At 38.1% G+C, this 18,035-nt stretch overlaps 1 protein-coding gene across 3 annotated transcripts in view; it reads right to left on the bottom strand.

Annotated features, from left to right (window-relative positions):
• The window catches only part of LOC126480714 (protein UBASH3A homolog), a 275,438-nt gene that overhangs the window by 235,619 nt on the left and 21,784 nt on the right, over positions 1–18,035 (bottom strand). Inside the window, exon 4 of one of the 3 annotated variants that reach the window (XM_050103980.1) lies at positions 10,686–10,718. The exons of the other annotated variants lie outside the window; for them this stretch is intronic. Coding sequence (XP_049959937.1) covers positions 10,686–10,718 — 33 coding nt within the window. The remainder of the gene's footprint in view (positions 1–10,685; positions 10,719–18,035) is intronic. 3 annotated transcript variants of the gene reach the window in all.

Raw genomic sequence — 18,035 nt, 5'->3', positions numbered from 1 at the left:
TTTCGATGGAAGTAATTAAGATTCACATTCCCTTGATGCCATTTTTTTTTTTACATTGTATTGTTTGTTGATGTGTTGCAAGCATAACACAAATGCAGCCACAGTATGCCGAACATGATAAAACAATTCAACACAGACAAGTATAAGACAAACAGTCATTTACTGTCTAAATGTCTCAGCATATGCAGACCATGAGAAATAGTGTTCAGGCACTTGTTCCGTACAATGGTTTCAGTACACTGTCCAAATGAAGTGATTCAGTTCCAGTAGGATCACTCACTGGTTCACACGAGCCAAATCGTTCATGGGACAAAATGAAGCATCACATGATCTTACACTAGCAGACTCTGGACCCGAGGCCTAGTGATGGACAGATGGGAGAGTCTCACAGGCGATGAGACACATTTTCAGAGGCTGACTGCCCCCATGCCTCATCGAATGAGACAGGTAACTGATGCCAGATCTGGGTGGACCTCATACCAGCAACATCCCTGATGTGAAACTTTTCTCATCCTACACAGTAGGAAAAGACAAATTGCTGCTTACTGTAAAGAAGACACGTTAAGTTGCAGACAGGCACAATTAAAAGACTGTTACATAAAGCTTTACGCCACAGCCTTTATCAGTAAAAGGCACACATTATACACACAAGTAAGCATACCTCATGCACAATTGACCGCCAACTCCAGCGTCTCAGCCTGAGAAGCTGGAGTTGGCAGTCGTGTGCGTAAGATGTACTTGCTTGTGTCTCTGAATGGTGTGTGTGTGTGTGTGTGTGTGTGTGTGTGTGTGTGTGTGTGTGTGTGTTTTACTGATGAAGGATGTGGCTTACGTGTCTTTTAATTGTGCCTGTCTGCAATTTCACGTGTCTTCTTCATGATAAGTAGCAATCTATCTTTTCCTACATTGGTGATATTCCTATTTGGAGTTTCCATTTTTTCATCCTACATTATTCCACTTTATATTACAATATTTGATACAACTGTATGTTTATTAGTTAGAAATCTACATGGAATCATAGTACTTTACATTTTATTTATTGAATTCGTTCTGTTTAATACATGTAAAATTTGAAAAAAAAAAAAAAATCTTGAACACGTTAGCACTGAATAGAAACAGAAATGGTGTCCCAATATAAGACAGTCAGAGAAAACAGTATCAACCAATATACGAACAACCAAACTCTAAAATAATAATGTTCTGTTCCTTACTCCTTCTCCAACACTTTTAGGGTTCATTGTCCATAAGAATTGCAGTCAGGGCATATTAAAGCTCTTTCTGAAGTTAACATTCTTCAGGAGCCCAAGGACAGCATTCCACACATTATGTGCCCATTCCTCCATGTTAGTCTTCAAAGAAATTACCATTGGAGGATATGCATTTGGCATCTTTTTCTTCAGATTGCACATCTGAAGCACTGTGTCCCAATATAAGACAGTCAGAGAAAACAGTATCAACCAATATACGAACAACCAAACTCTAAAATAATAATGTTCTGTTCCTTACTCCTTCTCCAACACTTTTAGGGTTCATTGTCCATAAGAATTGCAGTCAGGGCATATTAAAGCTCTTTCTGAAGTTAACATTCTTCAGGAGCCCAAGGACAGCATTCCACACATTATGTGCCCATTCCTCCATGTTAGTCTTCAAAGAAATTACCATTGGAGGATATGCATTTGGCATCTTTTTCTTCAGATTGCACATCTGAAGCACTGGCCTCAATCAAATTTGTATCAGGCTATGAATGAATGGAAGATTCTTTCCTGTGGTTTTCTTTTTTCTTTCTTTTTTTTCTATTTCTTTTTTCACTTGTGTCTCCTTTGAATCTGCTACAGCTTTTCATCTCTTTGAATCATTTCAAATGTTCCTCGTATGGAAACAATGTCAGCAGTTTCACAGCTTCAGCATTTGCTGATTTTACTACATCAGGTGGCTCTTGATTTTCAGAGCCGGCCAGAAAACAACTGGACTCGCATTTACTCTGTTGTTGCTTCTCGTATGGCAAACTCCTGGTGTCTTGCAAAGTCATTGTCTCTAAGTATAGGCCTGTTACATGGAAGAGTCCCATTTTCTAGAGGCCATTTTAGCAAACCTGGGTTATTTGCCCACCAGGTTTGTATTTCTTGGGGATAATGCATTGTAAATAGTCCCACGAATTCCACACAAGAAACAGTATTTTATGTGAGAAATGGGTTGATAAACAGATCATGTGGTCACTGTTTTCTCTTGCTTTGTCTATCACACAAATGTGATTTGATGTTCATCAAGTGTAAGCACAACAAGATCACCATCAGATGGCTTCACAAAACTCACAAAATTGTCAAACCACTTAGCAAAAACATGAGATTGAATCTAGCTACTGAGGTAGCAAGATGAAGAGACCCTAATATGAGATACCGTGTTCTAATACGTGATATTGTTGCGTATTATGATACCCATAGTGTCACATATTAGGATAAGCCATCTTACACTAGAAACCTAGCTTCCTAGTTATGATGATTGGTTTGAAGGACAATTCATTATAGCAAATGAAACAGTGCTTTGTGAAGAATATAATCAAATGAACATTGGTACAACATCTATGCAACTTCAAATTTTAAAGCCCTACAATCACATACACTCAAAAAATGAAATTCAGCACTTTTAACATCAAGGATTCTCAACATTATCCAGCTGTGTAAATGTCTTATTGTCACTGCTCTATGCCTCAGGTGCTGTGAAAACTTAAGTTCTGATACTGATGAAGTCTTCTCAGGTTATCAGCTGAGCAGTGGCGTTGTCTTTTTTGCAACGTTTCGTACCCATCAATTTCTGGCGAAGAAACATTGCGACATGACGACACCTCCACTCAACTGATAACCCGAGAAGAATTCATCAGTGGAATACACCGAGAAAGACTGCAATCGCATATAAGTTCTAATACCTTCCAACAGAGCTGAACACTTATTTTAGTCAGAATCTAGATTTCTCATATTAGTGAACTCGCTTGTAATAGGTTCTTTTTCTCTATATTCGAACTCATTTTCAGTAATGATAATATCCTCTGGGTAAATTAAACACAGTATCAAGTCAGAACTGAAATACTTTCTCAAACTAAATTATAACGGCATTATGGCAAATAGTAGTGCATTCCATCACCTGGTATCTGTAGTGTCATAGTCACAGACCACCAATGTTATTGAGTTCTATTTTTCTTGAAACTTACAGAGAAATTAACCATACTTTTCCCTTGGAAAACTGTATTCTACACTTTTACTGTCAACTGGAAGGGATAACTCATTTGGATCATTATAAATGTATAACTGAATTTTAAATGATTAATGGAAAATCTCATATAAGATGTGAAACAAATACTAACAAAGAGACAGAGGGGCTGGCCAGTACTTACCTCAGCTCAGTACAGCCGATAGATACACATAAAACAGAACTGAAAATTTACATTCCTAGCTTTCGGAACTTTGTTCCTTCATCAGGGAGGAGAGAGGGGAAAAAAGGGAAGAAGGGAAAGTGGATTCAGTTACTCACAACCCAGGTTATGAAGCAACAGGGAAAGGTAAACAGGGAGGGTGGCAAGGATGGAGGCATGGTTGTCAGAGCTCTGACAACCATGCCTCCATCCTTGCCACCCTCCCTGTTTACCTTTCCCTGTTGCTTCATAACCTGGGTTGTGAGTAACTGAATCCACTTTCCCTTCTTCCCTTTTTTCCCCTCTCTCCTCCCTGATGAAGGAACAAAGTTCCGAAAGCTAGGAATGTAAATTTTCAGTTCTGTTTTATGTGTATCTATCGGCTGTACTGAGCTGAGGTAAGTACTGGCCAGCCCCTCTATCTCTTTGTTAGTAACTGAATTTTAAAAAATACTGTCCAATAGAATTCCACTGTCTTATTCAGAGCCATTATTTTGAATAGTTGAACTTTTTTTTCTCCAGTTCTTTGTAATTTCACTTCAATATCAAAATTTATGTGCTCATCATCAAACATTTATTCTCTCTTACACAATCTCTTCTTAATAATTTTTTCTGCTCATTCTATCTGCTACGTCTGGGAATAGTTTTATGCAAACAGACAAATCATTTTCTTTGCCAACTTAATTAGGACCTAACCGTTTTCAAAATTGAAAGTGATAGCGAATTTTATTGTTCTCGAATAAAAGAGCAAAAGGATTACTGTTGAGCATGGTGCTAACTTTTGTGGAATTTGATAAAAAAAAATATCATTACCAGCTTCATTCATGACAAAGAACTGAATAATTATTCAATTAGTTACTCTCTCCCAAAACTGAAATATGAGCTTCGTAAAAGGTAGAATTTTGCTAGAAGTCTGATTGATCTAAAATCGCTTACCCCTCAAAATAACAACATTCTCTCACTTCTATGAAATGAATGGCCTTAAAATAACCTGAATGGATTTTGTTCCAAGATTTTGTTAGCTTTTAGATATAGTTCCTGTTAGCCTGTACTAGAATAGTTCTCTTAAAGACTACAAATAATATGCACCACTGCTGTAGTCAAGAAGAAAAGAGACACTACCTCAGAGAGGCTATTGGCACCTACTGTGACAGGAACATACAAAAATATAGCCATACAGCAGACCCGAACTCTGGTTCAGTGAGTGAGAACCAAGCACTCTGACTGTGAGCTACTCACACAGCAACACAAACATCTCTTTCAGCTGCCCGTCAAATTGCTAGATTTTTTCCAATCATCATTGATATCCTATACTACACTGTATAGTGATTAATTGGCATTAATTTCGAATTTTGTATGTAGCATGTCTGAATGGTATAACAATATGCTGTTATAATACAACATCGACATCAAGGGGGAAAAGTGTTGCATAAATTAATACGTGGCTGTACACACTGAGAATGTCCAATGTGGGACTTACCCTTTTTCTGTGTAGACAGCTTTTGTTCTGTCGACTATACATACCCATCCAGTGGTTGGTCAACTAATCTTTTAAACTTGAGCCACATTCCTCCATATTCTTCTGGCAAGAGCTAAATGTTTCAAGTGCCTCCTTGACAGATGGCACTACTACCTGCAGATACTTTGCTGAGCACGTAAATATTTCCACTTTTTAGTTGCCCTTTTCTTACAGTAGCATACTATTTCTTGGAATATGAAATAACCCTACCTCTCTGCTTGTCCTGACCATTTCAAATCAACAGATGTGATGGTAATTTCAAGAATACTCAAAGGGAGTATTAGAGCACTGTTATAGGTTATTCATATTTAGTGGATAACGTTGGAAGCTCCAAGAGGCTGTTCACAGACATTGCTGTTATCTATAGGTAGGTCACAATACCAGAAGACTGTAGAGAAATGCAGAAAGTCTCAGAGACCTGATGATTAGTGGAAGAACTCACAATTGACCTCAATTTAAATAAATGTAACATATTGCACATAAATAGGTGAATAGACACATTACTGTAAAATTATGATATTGGCAAAATACTACTAGAAACAGTAAAACCATAAAATACCTACAAATAATCTTGTAGTGTTAAAAAAGAGAAATGTTACATACAAGTAGTTGTAAGAAACTCTAATGCCACGCAATAAGATTCAATGGTAGAAACTTAAGGAAATGTAATTCCTCTATGAAAGGTCTAGGAAACAGTTGCAAGAACTCTTCTTGAGTACTGCTAATCAGTTAGGGATGTTTACGATGTTGGATTGAGAGAGGAGCAGCAAGTTGTGTCAAGGGATTGATTGGCAGTGTGAGAGGCCTTTGGATTTGCTTAACCAACTCCAGTGGTAGATGCTACCAGAGGAGTGCTCAGGAGTGGCACACAGAGGTTTAAGGTCGGAATTCAAAGAGCATATCGCTTTTCCCCGTAAGTCTGAAAAAATAAAGGTGGTGGCTTGTACACTACAATTGCAGATATAATTTTCTTTTCTTTTTCCATGATATTCTGATTCCTTTTGTAGTTCATAGCTTTTCTGGAGTCTTGTCAGTGCATATTTTTTCCTTGGAAAATAGCTCTTAAACAGTGATAGAAATCCATCTATAAATCAATGTGTATGTATATTCTAAAGCTCTGAAGAACATAGCCATACAAGGGTGTGTGTGTGTGTGTGTGTGTGTGTGTGTGTGTGTGTGTGTGTGTGTGTTCACTCTACAGTCCTGAAGAAGGATTCACCTCAGTTAGCAACGTACTCAGCCTTGTTTATATCTATCTATCAACTATTCAGTGTCTCACCTATTTGGTTAGATGTTACCTTTGCTCCTTAAATTGTTTGATATTGTAATGGCACAAGGGGAAGTCCATTTGTGTTAGGTGGTGAATGTCCTAGTATAGACGGCATCCTTGGAGGTATTGTGCAATGTCATCTCGTCAGTTTAGAACAGACTGTGGTCTGTCTTTTTCACTTTGTCATCAATAAGATTGTAAGCTCTGTTTCCATGACAAAATAAACTTTAAAGTTTCTTATCCACATAGAACAAAATCTTTTCACTGCTTTCTTCATTGCTTCACAAGAAGTACTTGCATAATAACAGTGATAATAATAGTAGCAATAACAACAATAATAATAAATGTATGTGAAATGCTGTCAACAAAGTTCCCTGAATTGGCTGTTACCACACACAGAATATACACAAAAATTAAAATCAAAATGCACAGTTTATTCAACTAATAAATTTAATTTGAACGATGTGAAACAAATATATGAAATGACATGATCGGATGGCATTGTTGGTCGGGAGGTCTCATTCGGGGGAATTCGGCCGCCATATTGCAAGTCTTTCTTTTTGCAAGTCTTTCTTAGTTGACGCCACTTCGGTGACTCGCAAGTCAATAATGATGAAAGACACATGACACCCAGTCCCCTGCTGGGAATCAAACCCGGGCCCCCTGTGTGGTAGGTGGTAATGCTACACTACAGAGGCGGACAGCGAATATATACACTAAAGCCTCTAATGTTGTAATGAGGAGAACAGCACACACCACAGATTGAACTGGTTATTTGATAAATTATTATTTTAGGGAGAAGTCAGGCAATACACAAATCTGGGGAAAGTTTTAAAATTTGCACATTAGCCCCCAATGCTCTTTTTTAATTTTTTGGTTCATTTTACACAATATTTTAACAAATTTTACACATCATCATTCTTGTGAAAAATTGTTTCCGGCATTTTATACACACAGAATTTCAATTCTTTTACATACTGTGTAAATTTAATGCTCAGACACTGCAGTATATACATCATTAAAACTGATAAAAAATTAAAAGGTTGGATTTTATACAACTTATCCTCTCAAAAGCACTGTGCCTAGAACATCAAATTATACCTATGAATAATTTGAGGAGCAAAGATAGCAATTCAATGAATAATTAAGGCACTGAGAACATTGCTAGCTTTCACACGAATCTTTCCTCAAAGGTAAAGAGTACTCATACTCATACCCATACTCCTACACACACACACACACACACACACACACACACACACACACACACACACACGCTCTCTCTCTCTCTCTCTCTCTCTCTCTCTCTCTCTCTCTCTCTCTCTCCACCACCTGGCATGTCTATTTTGTCCTGGCTGACTTCACTGTGCTGACACTGTTGCTGTGGTGACGGATTCTCTCAGGAAGAATGGGCAATGGGGAGGAATGAAGCAGGAAGGAGGGAGGGAGGGTTGGGGAAAAGTGGCTGAAAGCACAGAGCAAAAGCACGGAATAGGCATGTGGCAGTGGCCAACTCATTCCGGCTGCAGGTAGAGGCAGTTGTGCTCAGCCCTCAATGCCAAAAATCAGACTGGGAGGAGAAAGAGGAACATAGAAAGAGGAGACTGTTTACAGGATAGAGGTGGGTGTCAATCTGGGACTAGTGAAGACTGATACCAGGAGCATTACGTGATCAAGTGATGTGCTGGAAGTACAATTCCTATCTACGTAATTCAGAGAAGCCATGGTAAAGGGTACGGCTAAGTCACTCCAGTCTGAACTCTTACTGGGCGACAAGGGTGAGAGGATGTGGTGCTCTTTTGCAGCTGGTTCCTGATGGTGGTAAGAAGATTAGGGGCATTTGTGGATATGGCATGCAAAACTATTTGTAGACAGGTTTGTGGGTACTGTCTGCCAGTGTATGCACCATCACCAAATATCATCCCAAGCTGAAACAACATAGCCATCTTTCACTGTAGCTTCTCTCAATTGCATAGATGGGAATTGTTCTCACATCATATCCTTCAACACCACAACCCACTGGCATCAGTTTTCACTATCCCCGGTTCCCGGATTTCTCACACTCCTCTCCACAACCTCTCACTTTCTGTGTTCTAACCAACTCTCCCTATCCACTCTTTCTTGTCGCTGAGTGCTCAGTACAGCTCCCCCTTCCTGCAGCCAAAATGAACTTACCAGTGCCACATCCCTATTCTGTGCACCTGCTCCCAGCTGTGCTGTCAGCCACTCTTCCCCAGCCCTAGCTACCATCACCCACTCCACCCGTCACACCCATTCACTCCCAGTCTAGTGCACAGTGCAGTCAGCTGGGACAATGTGGCCATGTATGTGTATTTTAAAGCTCTGGAGAAGGGTTAATCCAAAATGTAGTACTGTACACAGTCTCGTTTATGTGCCTGTCGACAGCTCGGCAGCTCATCTAATCAGTGAGTTGTTACCTTTACTCCTTACATTATTTTTAGTCCAAGGACTTTATATTACTATATCCACAAAGTCAAACAATGAAACACATAGGATCTGAAAGGCTCAATAGCTACTCACAAAGTAGGAGGAGGCACTGAGTAACAAACAAGCACAACGAAAAAGGCTGCTAGATATCATTCAGTTAAGAGACCACGCCCTTTGTCAGATGTAGACACACACACACACACACACACACACACACACACACACACACACACACACACACACACACGACCATGTCATCTCTGGGTGCTAAGAGTGGACTATGCCCAGTGACAATAGTGGCCATGTGTATTGAAAGCTGTATGATGAATAACCAAGTAGAGTGTGAGGAGGACACGATGCTATGTATTCATATCTTGTAGACATTGCTGCTCCACAAAACACAGTGGGCAATTGATATTAATGTGAATTCTTTCCTTGTGGGTTGTGGCATAGTAGTTCCACTTTCTCCAACAAAAAACTATAAGTGGAAACTGTTATTAATCAGCTGGCCAAGCACTGAGAGTGAGTGAATCTCAATGCATCCAGTGGGTTTCCAGTTCTTGAGTACTGCTTTCCATGATGGAAAGATTTGTAGGTACACACACAACACTGTACCAACATCAAGTTCAGTTTGCTGTAAGGAGATCACCAGCAGAAACCTAGACATTGATATGGAAGGATTACAGGGACTAAGATCGCTCCCAGGTGAAGGTTTACAGGCCTTTCTTCTTTAAAAATAGTTTAGGGTGAAAAATTCGGAGTAGGTATTAAAATTCATGGAGAAGAAGTAAAAACTTTGAGGTTCGCCGATGACATTGTAATTATGTCAGAGACAGCAAAGGACTTGGAAGAGCAGTTGAACGGAATGGACAGTGTCTTGAAAGGAGAATATAAGATGAACATCAACAAAAGCAAAACGAGGATAATGGAATGTAGTCAAATTAAATCGGGTGATGCTGAGGGGATTAGATTAGGAAATGAGACACTTAAAGTAGTAAAGGAGTTTTGCTATTTAGGGAGTAAAATAACTGATGATGGTCGAAGTAGAGAGGATATAAAATGTAGACTGGCAATGGCAAGGAAATTGTTTCTGAAGAAGAGAAATTTGTTAACATCGAGTATAGATTTAAGTGTCAGGAAGTCGTTTCTGAAAGTATTTGTATGGAGTGTAGCCATGTATGGAAGTGAAACATGGACGATAACCAGTTTGGACAAGGAGAGAATAGAAGCTTTCAAAATGTGGTGCTACAGAAGAATGCTGAAGATAAGGTGGGTAGATCACGTAACTAATGAGGAGGTATTGAATAGGATTGGGGAGAAGAGAAGTTTGTGGCACAACTTGACTAGAAGAAGGGATCGGTTGGTAGGACATGTTTTGAGGCATCAAGGGATCACAAATTTAGCATTGGAGGGCAGCGTGGAGGGTAAAAATCGTAGAGGGAGACCAAGAGATCAATACACTAAGCAGATTCAGAAGGACGTAGGTTGCAGTAGGTACTGGGAGATGAAGAAGCTTGCACAGGATAGAGTAGCATGGAGAGCTGCATCAAACCAGTCTTAGGACTGAAGACCACCACAACAACAGGGTGAACTGAAGATTAGGCTTGACCAAAAGCTCTTTTGTCTTCCAGAAAAAATAGCAGCATCAAAAATATACGGTGAGACCATGTCCAAATGCTATAGATCAGTGAAGTGGAGGAACAGCTGGCATGTCACATTCAAAATCATTTCCTTTCTTTTTTTTAATGAACAGAGAAGAAATTATAAGAATATTACAGAGAAAACACAACCTAGCAAGGAAGTGTTTTCAGCAGTGCAAATACACGAAACACAAACAGCTGGGTTCATTTAACAGGACTGCTACAGCAAGGGTATTACAGCTTAAGGGCACTGTCTTGAAACTGATTAAATTCTGATGATGCTCTTTCAGTTACACAAGTATTAATAAATCAACAATGTTTGAAAATGAAAATGTAAGTTTATAACAAAAAAGTAATGGCCTTTTTCTACACTCTGGTTAGAGAAGTGTATACTATACTCACCTGTTGGCCTCTTATAAACACGTCCATCATTTGCTTGCATGTACAAGAAAATTACAACAATTACGACAAGATTTTATAAAGGGAGAATGTTTCTTAAAATAAAATAAAAAAATGTGCATGGAAAAATATGATTACCTCAATAAACTAGCAAGATTACAGCATATTTTGAATGAAGATGTCAACTAATTATTTGAGACATATGCATAGCAGTTAAACTGTATTCTGCTAATGTAACTAAACCTGTAAAAATTACACCTGAATACGCAGCCTGAGATGTAATTCAGTTCACAATATTGATATCAGAGGACTGTAGCTGAAGATAACTGCAGAATTACTGATGAAAATATCAAAACATGAGCAAATCTTTTAACAGGTTATTTGTGAAGGGGATCAACATTAACTCAGTATGTCTTTAAATCAACACACATAATAAACCATGGCAGCACCTGCACATTCAGCTCTGTATGCTCTGCACCTGTAAATCTTTCACCTGCAGATGTGCCTATTTTCACTCAATATTGTCCTCTGGTATAATTTTCTGGGGCAATGCAGCTAAGAAAGCTTCATAATTTTCTGAGTTTTAATTTTTCCTGTACAAAGTACAACTATAGTGGCCTGTGAATGCTTAGTACGAAGTAGTAGAGAAACAGTAGCTGAGTGCTGCAGCAAGAGCCCTCTCCTCTCCCACAGTAGCTGCATTTCTCCTCATATACATAAAGCAATCTAGAATTAAGTCCTATATTTATTGCCAGGAGTATATTTTCACTAGTCATAATCTGTTAAAATTATCATGTTCATATTCTGCAACCTTTCCAATGCCTTCAACTGGGTGAATGACAAAATTCTACTTGGCAAACTGAAGACTTATGGTATTGATGGCATCCCTCAAGCATGGATGGACTTTTCTACCTCCATAAGAGAAAGCAAAGAGTCTCATAACTGATTATATCTCAGGCAGGCTAATAACCTCAGAATGGAACATAACACATGGAGTGCCACCACAGGTACCTGTACTGGGGTCACTCTTGTTTCTAACCTACATAAATGATGTGCCATTGACTTTAAAGGGCAGTTCACAAATTGTAATGTTGCCTGGTGATACAGGCACACTAACCAAGGGTCCATACTCAACTCTCACAGACACAGCTCGATTATATCTGAACTGGCCTACAACTGGTTCACATCTAACAGCTTAAGGCTTAATCTCACAAAGATACACACTATGCAATTTCAAACAAGCAATAATGGCTTTTAGCACCATAAGTATATATTAATAGCCATACACTGAATGAAGCACAGTGTGTAAAATTCCTTGGGGTTCACACAGACACACTAAACAAGATGCACATTTCAGTATGTTACGCCCTTAGAAACATCTCCCATTGTACTGACCTTCAGACATGGATGTTTGCTTATTTTGCTTATTATCACTCCCTCTCATCTCATGCAATTATGTTCTGGTGCTGTGCACCTAAAGTAAATAAAATTTGTTCAGCAGCAGCGAGCAATATGAATATTGTGGTAAGTAAATAACCATCTAACTTGAAGAAGCCTTTTTAAGGATCTTGGAATTCTTATGCTCACTTTACTCCTGACTGTTTGTTGTTGCTGATGATAAAAATCAGTTTAAAACTGAACTGTGATGTACACTATCACAACAGAAGCCACAAAAAATCATTTTTATGTAGACTTTGACTCCTTATCTTGGGTTCAGGAAGAACTTATGTACTATGGTGACAATATATTCAACAAAGCTCACATCTAATATAAAACAGAAAAAAGGGGGAATCTCTACCAGCTCAAAAGAAAATTAAAAATATGAGTTGTTTGCCACTCTTTCTTCAAATTAACTGGGTATGTAGATTCAGGAATTCATAAGTTCTGTTAGCTAAATGGCAAATAGCAATTTTTGTTATAAAGCTTTGTAATGAGTAATAATGTGTACTACTAACAGGAGTCCCTCTATATATATTTTAAAAAAGAACATTTTCTTGAAAAATATCATTGTAATAAAATAAACATAAATTTACTAATAGTAGATAAGCAGCAACTTCCAAGAAGGATATTTTTTACTAATTTACTGAATTAAATTTAGACGGCATAAGTGTAAACACCATTAAGCAGTATAATGGTAGTTTATTGTTCATACAGTGTACAGATTATGTTTCTATGATGTCTTCATCTCATATTAATGTGTATCTCAATTTGATCCACATCCCTGAAGATTCTCCTTCTAGATGGGATCTACAGAACATGATGAATGAATGAGTAAATATTCAAATTCTTTACAGACATTACCTGTGGTGGCTGCTTGTCCAAGTTAATGCATAACGAAATGCTTTTCATATGGTTACAGACTCTCCTTTATGATGTGATTTACAGAGCACATTGTACGAATGAATGAATGATTGAACTTTATCTTCCCATACACTTCAAAGGCTACTTTCACACACAATTTCCCATGCAATTAAAGCAAACTGACTGTTTAAACTACGAGTTTTTTATCATAATAATTTCTGAAAAGTCTGCTTATTTAAAAAAATGCAGACTGCATGCCATTTACATTAACTTCATGACAAGCACTAAAGATTAACTATTTTCAGATAAAAGTAGAGGAGTTAGATATGTGTCTGCAGGCAGCAGCTAGGATATAGGCCAACTAAATTTTGGAACCTAGGGCTTATTCAAATAACAGAAGGAACAGATAATATTTGAAGATGTGCCAAGTGACATTTGGCAGAGGGTGTAGTTGGTATTTCAGAGGTCAGGGGAGAAAAACTGCAGCTTCAGGCAGAAGAGAGACAAACATTGATAGACAGGAAGGAAACAAGAACAATTAGTTTATGGCTCAGGAGAAAAACAAGACAACAGACAATATAAAATACAAAGATTTTTTTCCAAGTTATTGCAGGGATGGTACAGCAACCAGTAATATATGATCAAGAAACAAACAGTCTTGGTTGCAGAGCTTAAATTATTATTTATTTACAAATGACACATTTCACCTGATTCAGCATCTTCAGATGACTGATCTTAGAAGGTGTCAGGTACATGGGAGACAGAGCATATAAAACGTCTCAGCAAATAATTGCCCTCGTCAAACATTCAGAAACATTGTGTTGTTGAGACATGCAACGTAGCCCAATGAATGCAAAACAGGATTGTGCCTACATAGATCTGTCACCATATAAACATTTTGCAGGTGTAGTTGGTCATATTTACATGGTGACCGATCTGTGTTGGCCTGGTCCTGTTTTGTGTTCATTAGACTATGTTGCACGCCTCGAAAAGGACACCATATTATGTTTCCAAATATATGATGAGGGGAATCATTTACTACAGTGTTTTTTATGTTCAGTGTCCCATGTGCCTAACAGCATCTAATATCAGCCAATTTGAAGATGCCTGAATCAGGTGAAATACATCATTGGTATGTAAATAATAAAAGCTGCAGCTCTGCAACAAACACTATTTGTTTCTTCATAAAATATAAAGAAAGGAGTGGGGGAACAAAAATACAAATTCAGAGAAGATCATCACTGCTGAAAGAGAAATGAGGAAATGCAGAGAAGTCCTAAAAGAGGCAACAAGATATGCAACAGAAAATACACTATAAGAGAATGTATTAGTGTAAGATGATAACAGGGGACTTTGCATAAATGAACCACACTTTGCAACAAAATATTGTGCATTATTAGCAAAGACTGTCTATTCATTCTTGCTGGATAAAATAGGGTTTACTAGTCATAGGTCTAGAATATGGAAGAAAACCGGTTTGGACTTGTCAGATTTTACAGTGGATGCATTCACACAAATGAGGATTGTAAGGCAGTTAATTGGAGTAAAAATGAGCATAATGATGAACTTAGTATATATGTGTGTGGATAAACTAGTAGGTATAAGGGTCTTCATTTCCTTGTATCATTTAAGATTATCATAATCATGGTGGAAAAATTTAAGGAATAAATCAGATTCCTTCATTTTGATGTAGTACAATGAAAAAACTGATGTGCAAACTCACACTGATGTCAAGTTCACCTGAAAGAATGGACAAGGCACTGCAAATGATGCAATGTTCCCGAAGTTGCTCAGAAGTTATGGTAACCATGGCCTAATAAATGCATGTTAATGATAAAAGTTCTCTCTTTGTGATATGATAATAAGCTTTGTATAATCATTCAATAATGGTATTCTTTCATTAATACATACATACTGAGTATTTTAATATTGTGGTGTGGGTCCCCCTATAGTCGTAAAAGACACAGATAATTATTTTAAGGGCTTATTTGGTTGAATTTTTCTGTGGACATCTGATATGAATGAATTAAGCATTCATTCCTCAAACTGTGTGATCTATCATGTCAAATTACCATTGGTGCCCAGTTAAATGCGTGGCACTTCAGTTGGCGAAATCATCAAGAAATTTAAAAGAATTGTTAATGAATTTTTGGCAGTTTCAAGTTATAAATAAGAATTCCCATTAGTTGAAATGTAAATGCAAACCAATTAGATGATAGTATTACATGAAACTCTCATTTTAATGCAGACTGTTGGGAAACAACTGTATTTAGAACAGGAACAAATGTCACAGCCTTAGCTGGAGAAAGTTTCATGCATGCCAATACAAATATAAGCAAAGTTATACCATAGGTTATTAATAATTTTGGACTCATTCTTTTACTAACAATTGTAACTGGTATCAATTTAATTACCTATTAAGAAATACATTAATCAACAATCACAGAACAATACTTGTGAAATGATATGTACTGTGTGTTATATACAATACAAAAAGTACAATTAATGAAACTTCCTTGCAGATTAAAACTGTGTGCCATACTTGGATTCGAACCCAGGATGTCCGCCTTTCACAGGCGACTGCTCTACCAACTGAGCTACCCAACCATGATTCACAGCCCATCCTCACAGCTTTACTTCCGCCAGTACTTCACCTCCCACCTTCCATGCTTCACAGAAGTTCTCCTGCAAAACTGAGAGGACTAGCATTTCTGGAAGAATTGATATTGTGAAGATGTAGCTTTATAACAGCCTGTAGGATCATTTCCAGAACGAATTTTCACTCTGCAATGGAGTATGCGTTGATATGAAACTTACTTCCATGCAAGCATCAGTTGTGAAGCTGGCCGAGTATATCAATGTCCACATAGTGTCATACAATTTTTCAAGATTACATAATATATCTATGACATACGATAACAGGTAGTGGAGGAAATGAAGCTATGATGACGGATTATAAGTCTTGCTTGGGTAGCTAATTTGGTACAGCACTTGCCCACGAAAGACAAAGGTCTTGGGTTCAGATCCAGGTCTGACAAATAGTTTTAATCTGCTAGGAAGTTTCATATCAGTGCACACTCAACTGCAGAATGAAAATCCATTCTGGAAAAAATCCCGCAAGCTGTGGCTAAGCCACGTCTCTGAAAATATTTTCTTGCAGGTGCTAGTCCCACAAGTTTTGCAGAGGAACTTCTGTGAAACTTGGACAGTAGGCAATGAGATTCTGGCAGAAATGTAGCAGTGAGAACACATCTTGACTCATGCTTGGGTACTTCAGTTGGTAGAGAACCTGTTCGCAGAAGACAAAGATTCGGATCTGAGTAATCGTTCAGTGCACATCTTTCCTTCAAGGAGTTCTAATCCTGAAATTTATGCAGAACTTCTATGAAGCTTTGAAGGTAAGCGACAAGGTTGAAATGTGTCAGGGTGTCGCCAGCCTTGTGATACATTCTTTTTCACTCAGCATACATAATTCCACAATATTATGGGCCTAACTCATAATTTCAGGTGTATATGCAAAGGAGCAGTATTATACATGTGAGTGCATAATGATTCCTTTTAATTCTAAAATGCATATTGAATACATACTTCTGGTAGTTAGCGGGGAATGGAATCAAGTCTCTTGCAGTTTTTGTTCATCTCAGTTTGCCTTCAGTGAGTGAGGCAAGTGACCGGACATGCGCAACTGAGGGTAAACACTGGATGCCAGAGTCCCTGGGAGCAGTATGGAAGAGTGCAGTGTGTCTCTTTGACAGGATTAGCAATACTCGCAAAAGAAATTACTTGTATGCCGAGTGTGGTGTACTCACCCAGCCCTCGCCATAGCATCAAATATGAATACAATTTTTTCTCCGATGAAACCAGGGCACCCACACAAACAATTTATCCTGTAAGATAACATTTCACTGTTGTAAAGAAGCCATGGGGTACCTCCAAAGGTGAGTCTTTCGTTTGATGTTGCCGGCATTTCCAGTGTAAACAATGAGAAGGCCAAATTACTGAAAGTCTTGGTGGGATGGCTTTTGATAGGTCAACACTCGCAATCTTTGGGAGTGGAAATTTGCCATAGGGCATCACTCATAAGTTTTTGTAACGACGATTTGCAATAGATTGGCAATCACAATCTTCCGATAGACCGGCACTCGCAATCTTCCAAAAAGTGATGCCAAGCTTTCCAGCATAAAACTGTTAGGAATTTTTGGATTGGCGAAATAATTTACATGATCTCAGATTGGGCAAAAATGATATTTTTGGTGGACTCAGATTGTGAGATGGAGCAGGAGAGAAAAGTATCAATGTCACTTCTTTGCTGTTAGTGGTAGATAGAGGGACACTTCAGTGTTAGGAACTGCAGCAAAGTAGTTGATGCCTGGATCTGATGCAGATTCAAAGTTTGGACTTGGAGAAGAGCAGCTGACTTGTGAGCATATGGGATGCGTGTCAAGCCAGTTTCTGCCTCTACCTGCAACCTTGCCATATTTCGGCTCCCACAATTAATGTAAGTTTCGCACAAATACAGTGTATGAAATTATACATGATGGTAGGTGCGTTGTTTCAGATTAATCAATCAGTCACTATACAGTGACCTCTCAACCATGATGTTTCTTCTTTGGATTCTCTTTCTCTTTACTCCCTAATGTTGCAATGCAATGATCACCACCAGTTTAATTTTGCAATTTGTAGTCAGTTAACACAATTTCTTGTCCATTCGGTCCGTTCTATGAGAACTTTTCCACTCCTTTTCTTTCTGAAGATCAACAATTATCACACTTTCATATATGAAAGTGCACTAATTCTCTCGGGATGATTATTTGATCCTTATTTGTTCTGAGCAATCATTGAATCTGCAATCAATAAATATATGTGATATTGTGATATGCAAAACCTGTTTCACTACAGTACCTGATAGTCCCAATCACTACTTGGCAATTATTAATATTTATCAGGGCACACATTAAGGTCCACATGTTGGGGGCCAACCTTTCCTTCTAATTCCTTGCACAAAATTCCTTTACATACACCTGGTATGGAATAATGAGAGACTTGCATTTT

The sequence above is a fragment of the Schistocerca serialis genome, chromosome 1 (assembly GCF_023864345.2).
Source record: "Schistocerca serialis cubense isolate TAMUIC-IGC-003099 chromosome 1, iqSchSeri2.2, whole genome shotgun sequence".
NCBI classification, from domain to species: Eukaryota; Metazoa; Arthropoda; class Insecta; order Orthoptera; family Acrididae; genus Schistocerca; species Schistocerca serialis.
The sequence above is the reverse complement of the archived record's forward strand: the minus strand, read 5'-3'. Positions and strand labels throughout refer to the sequence as shown.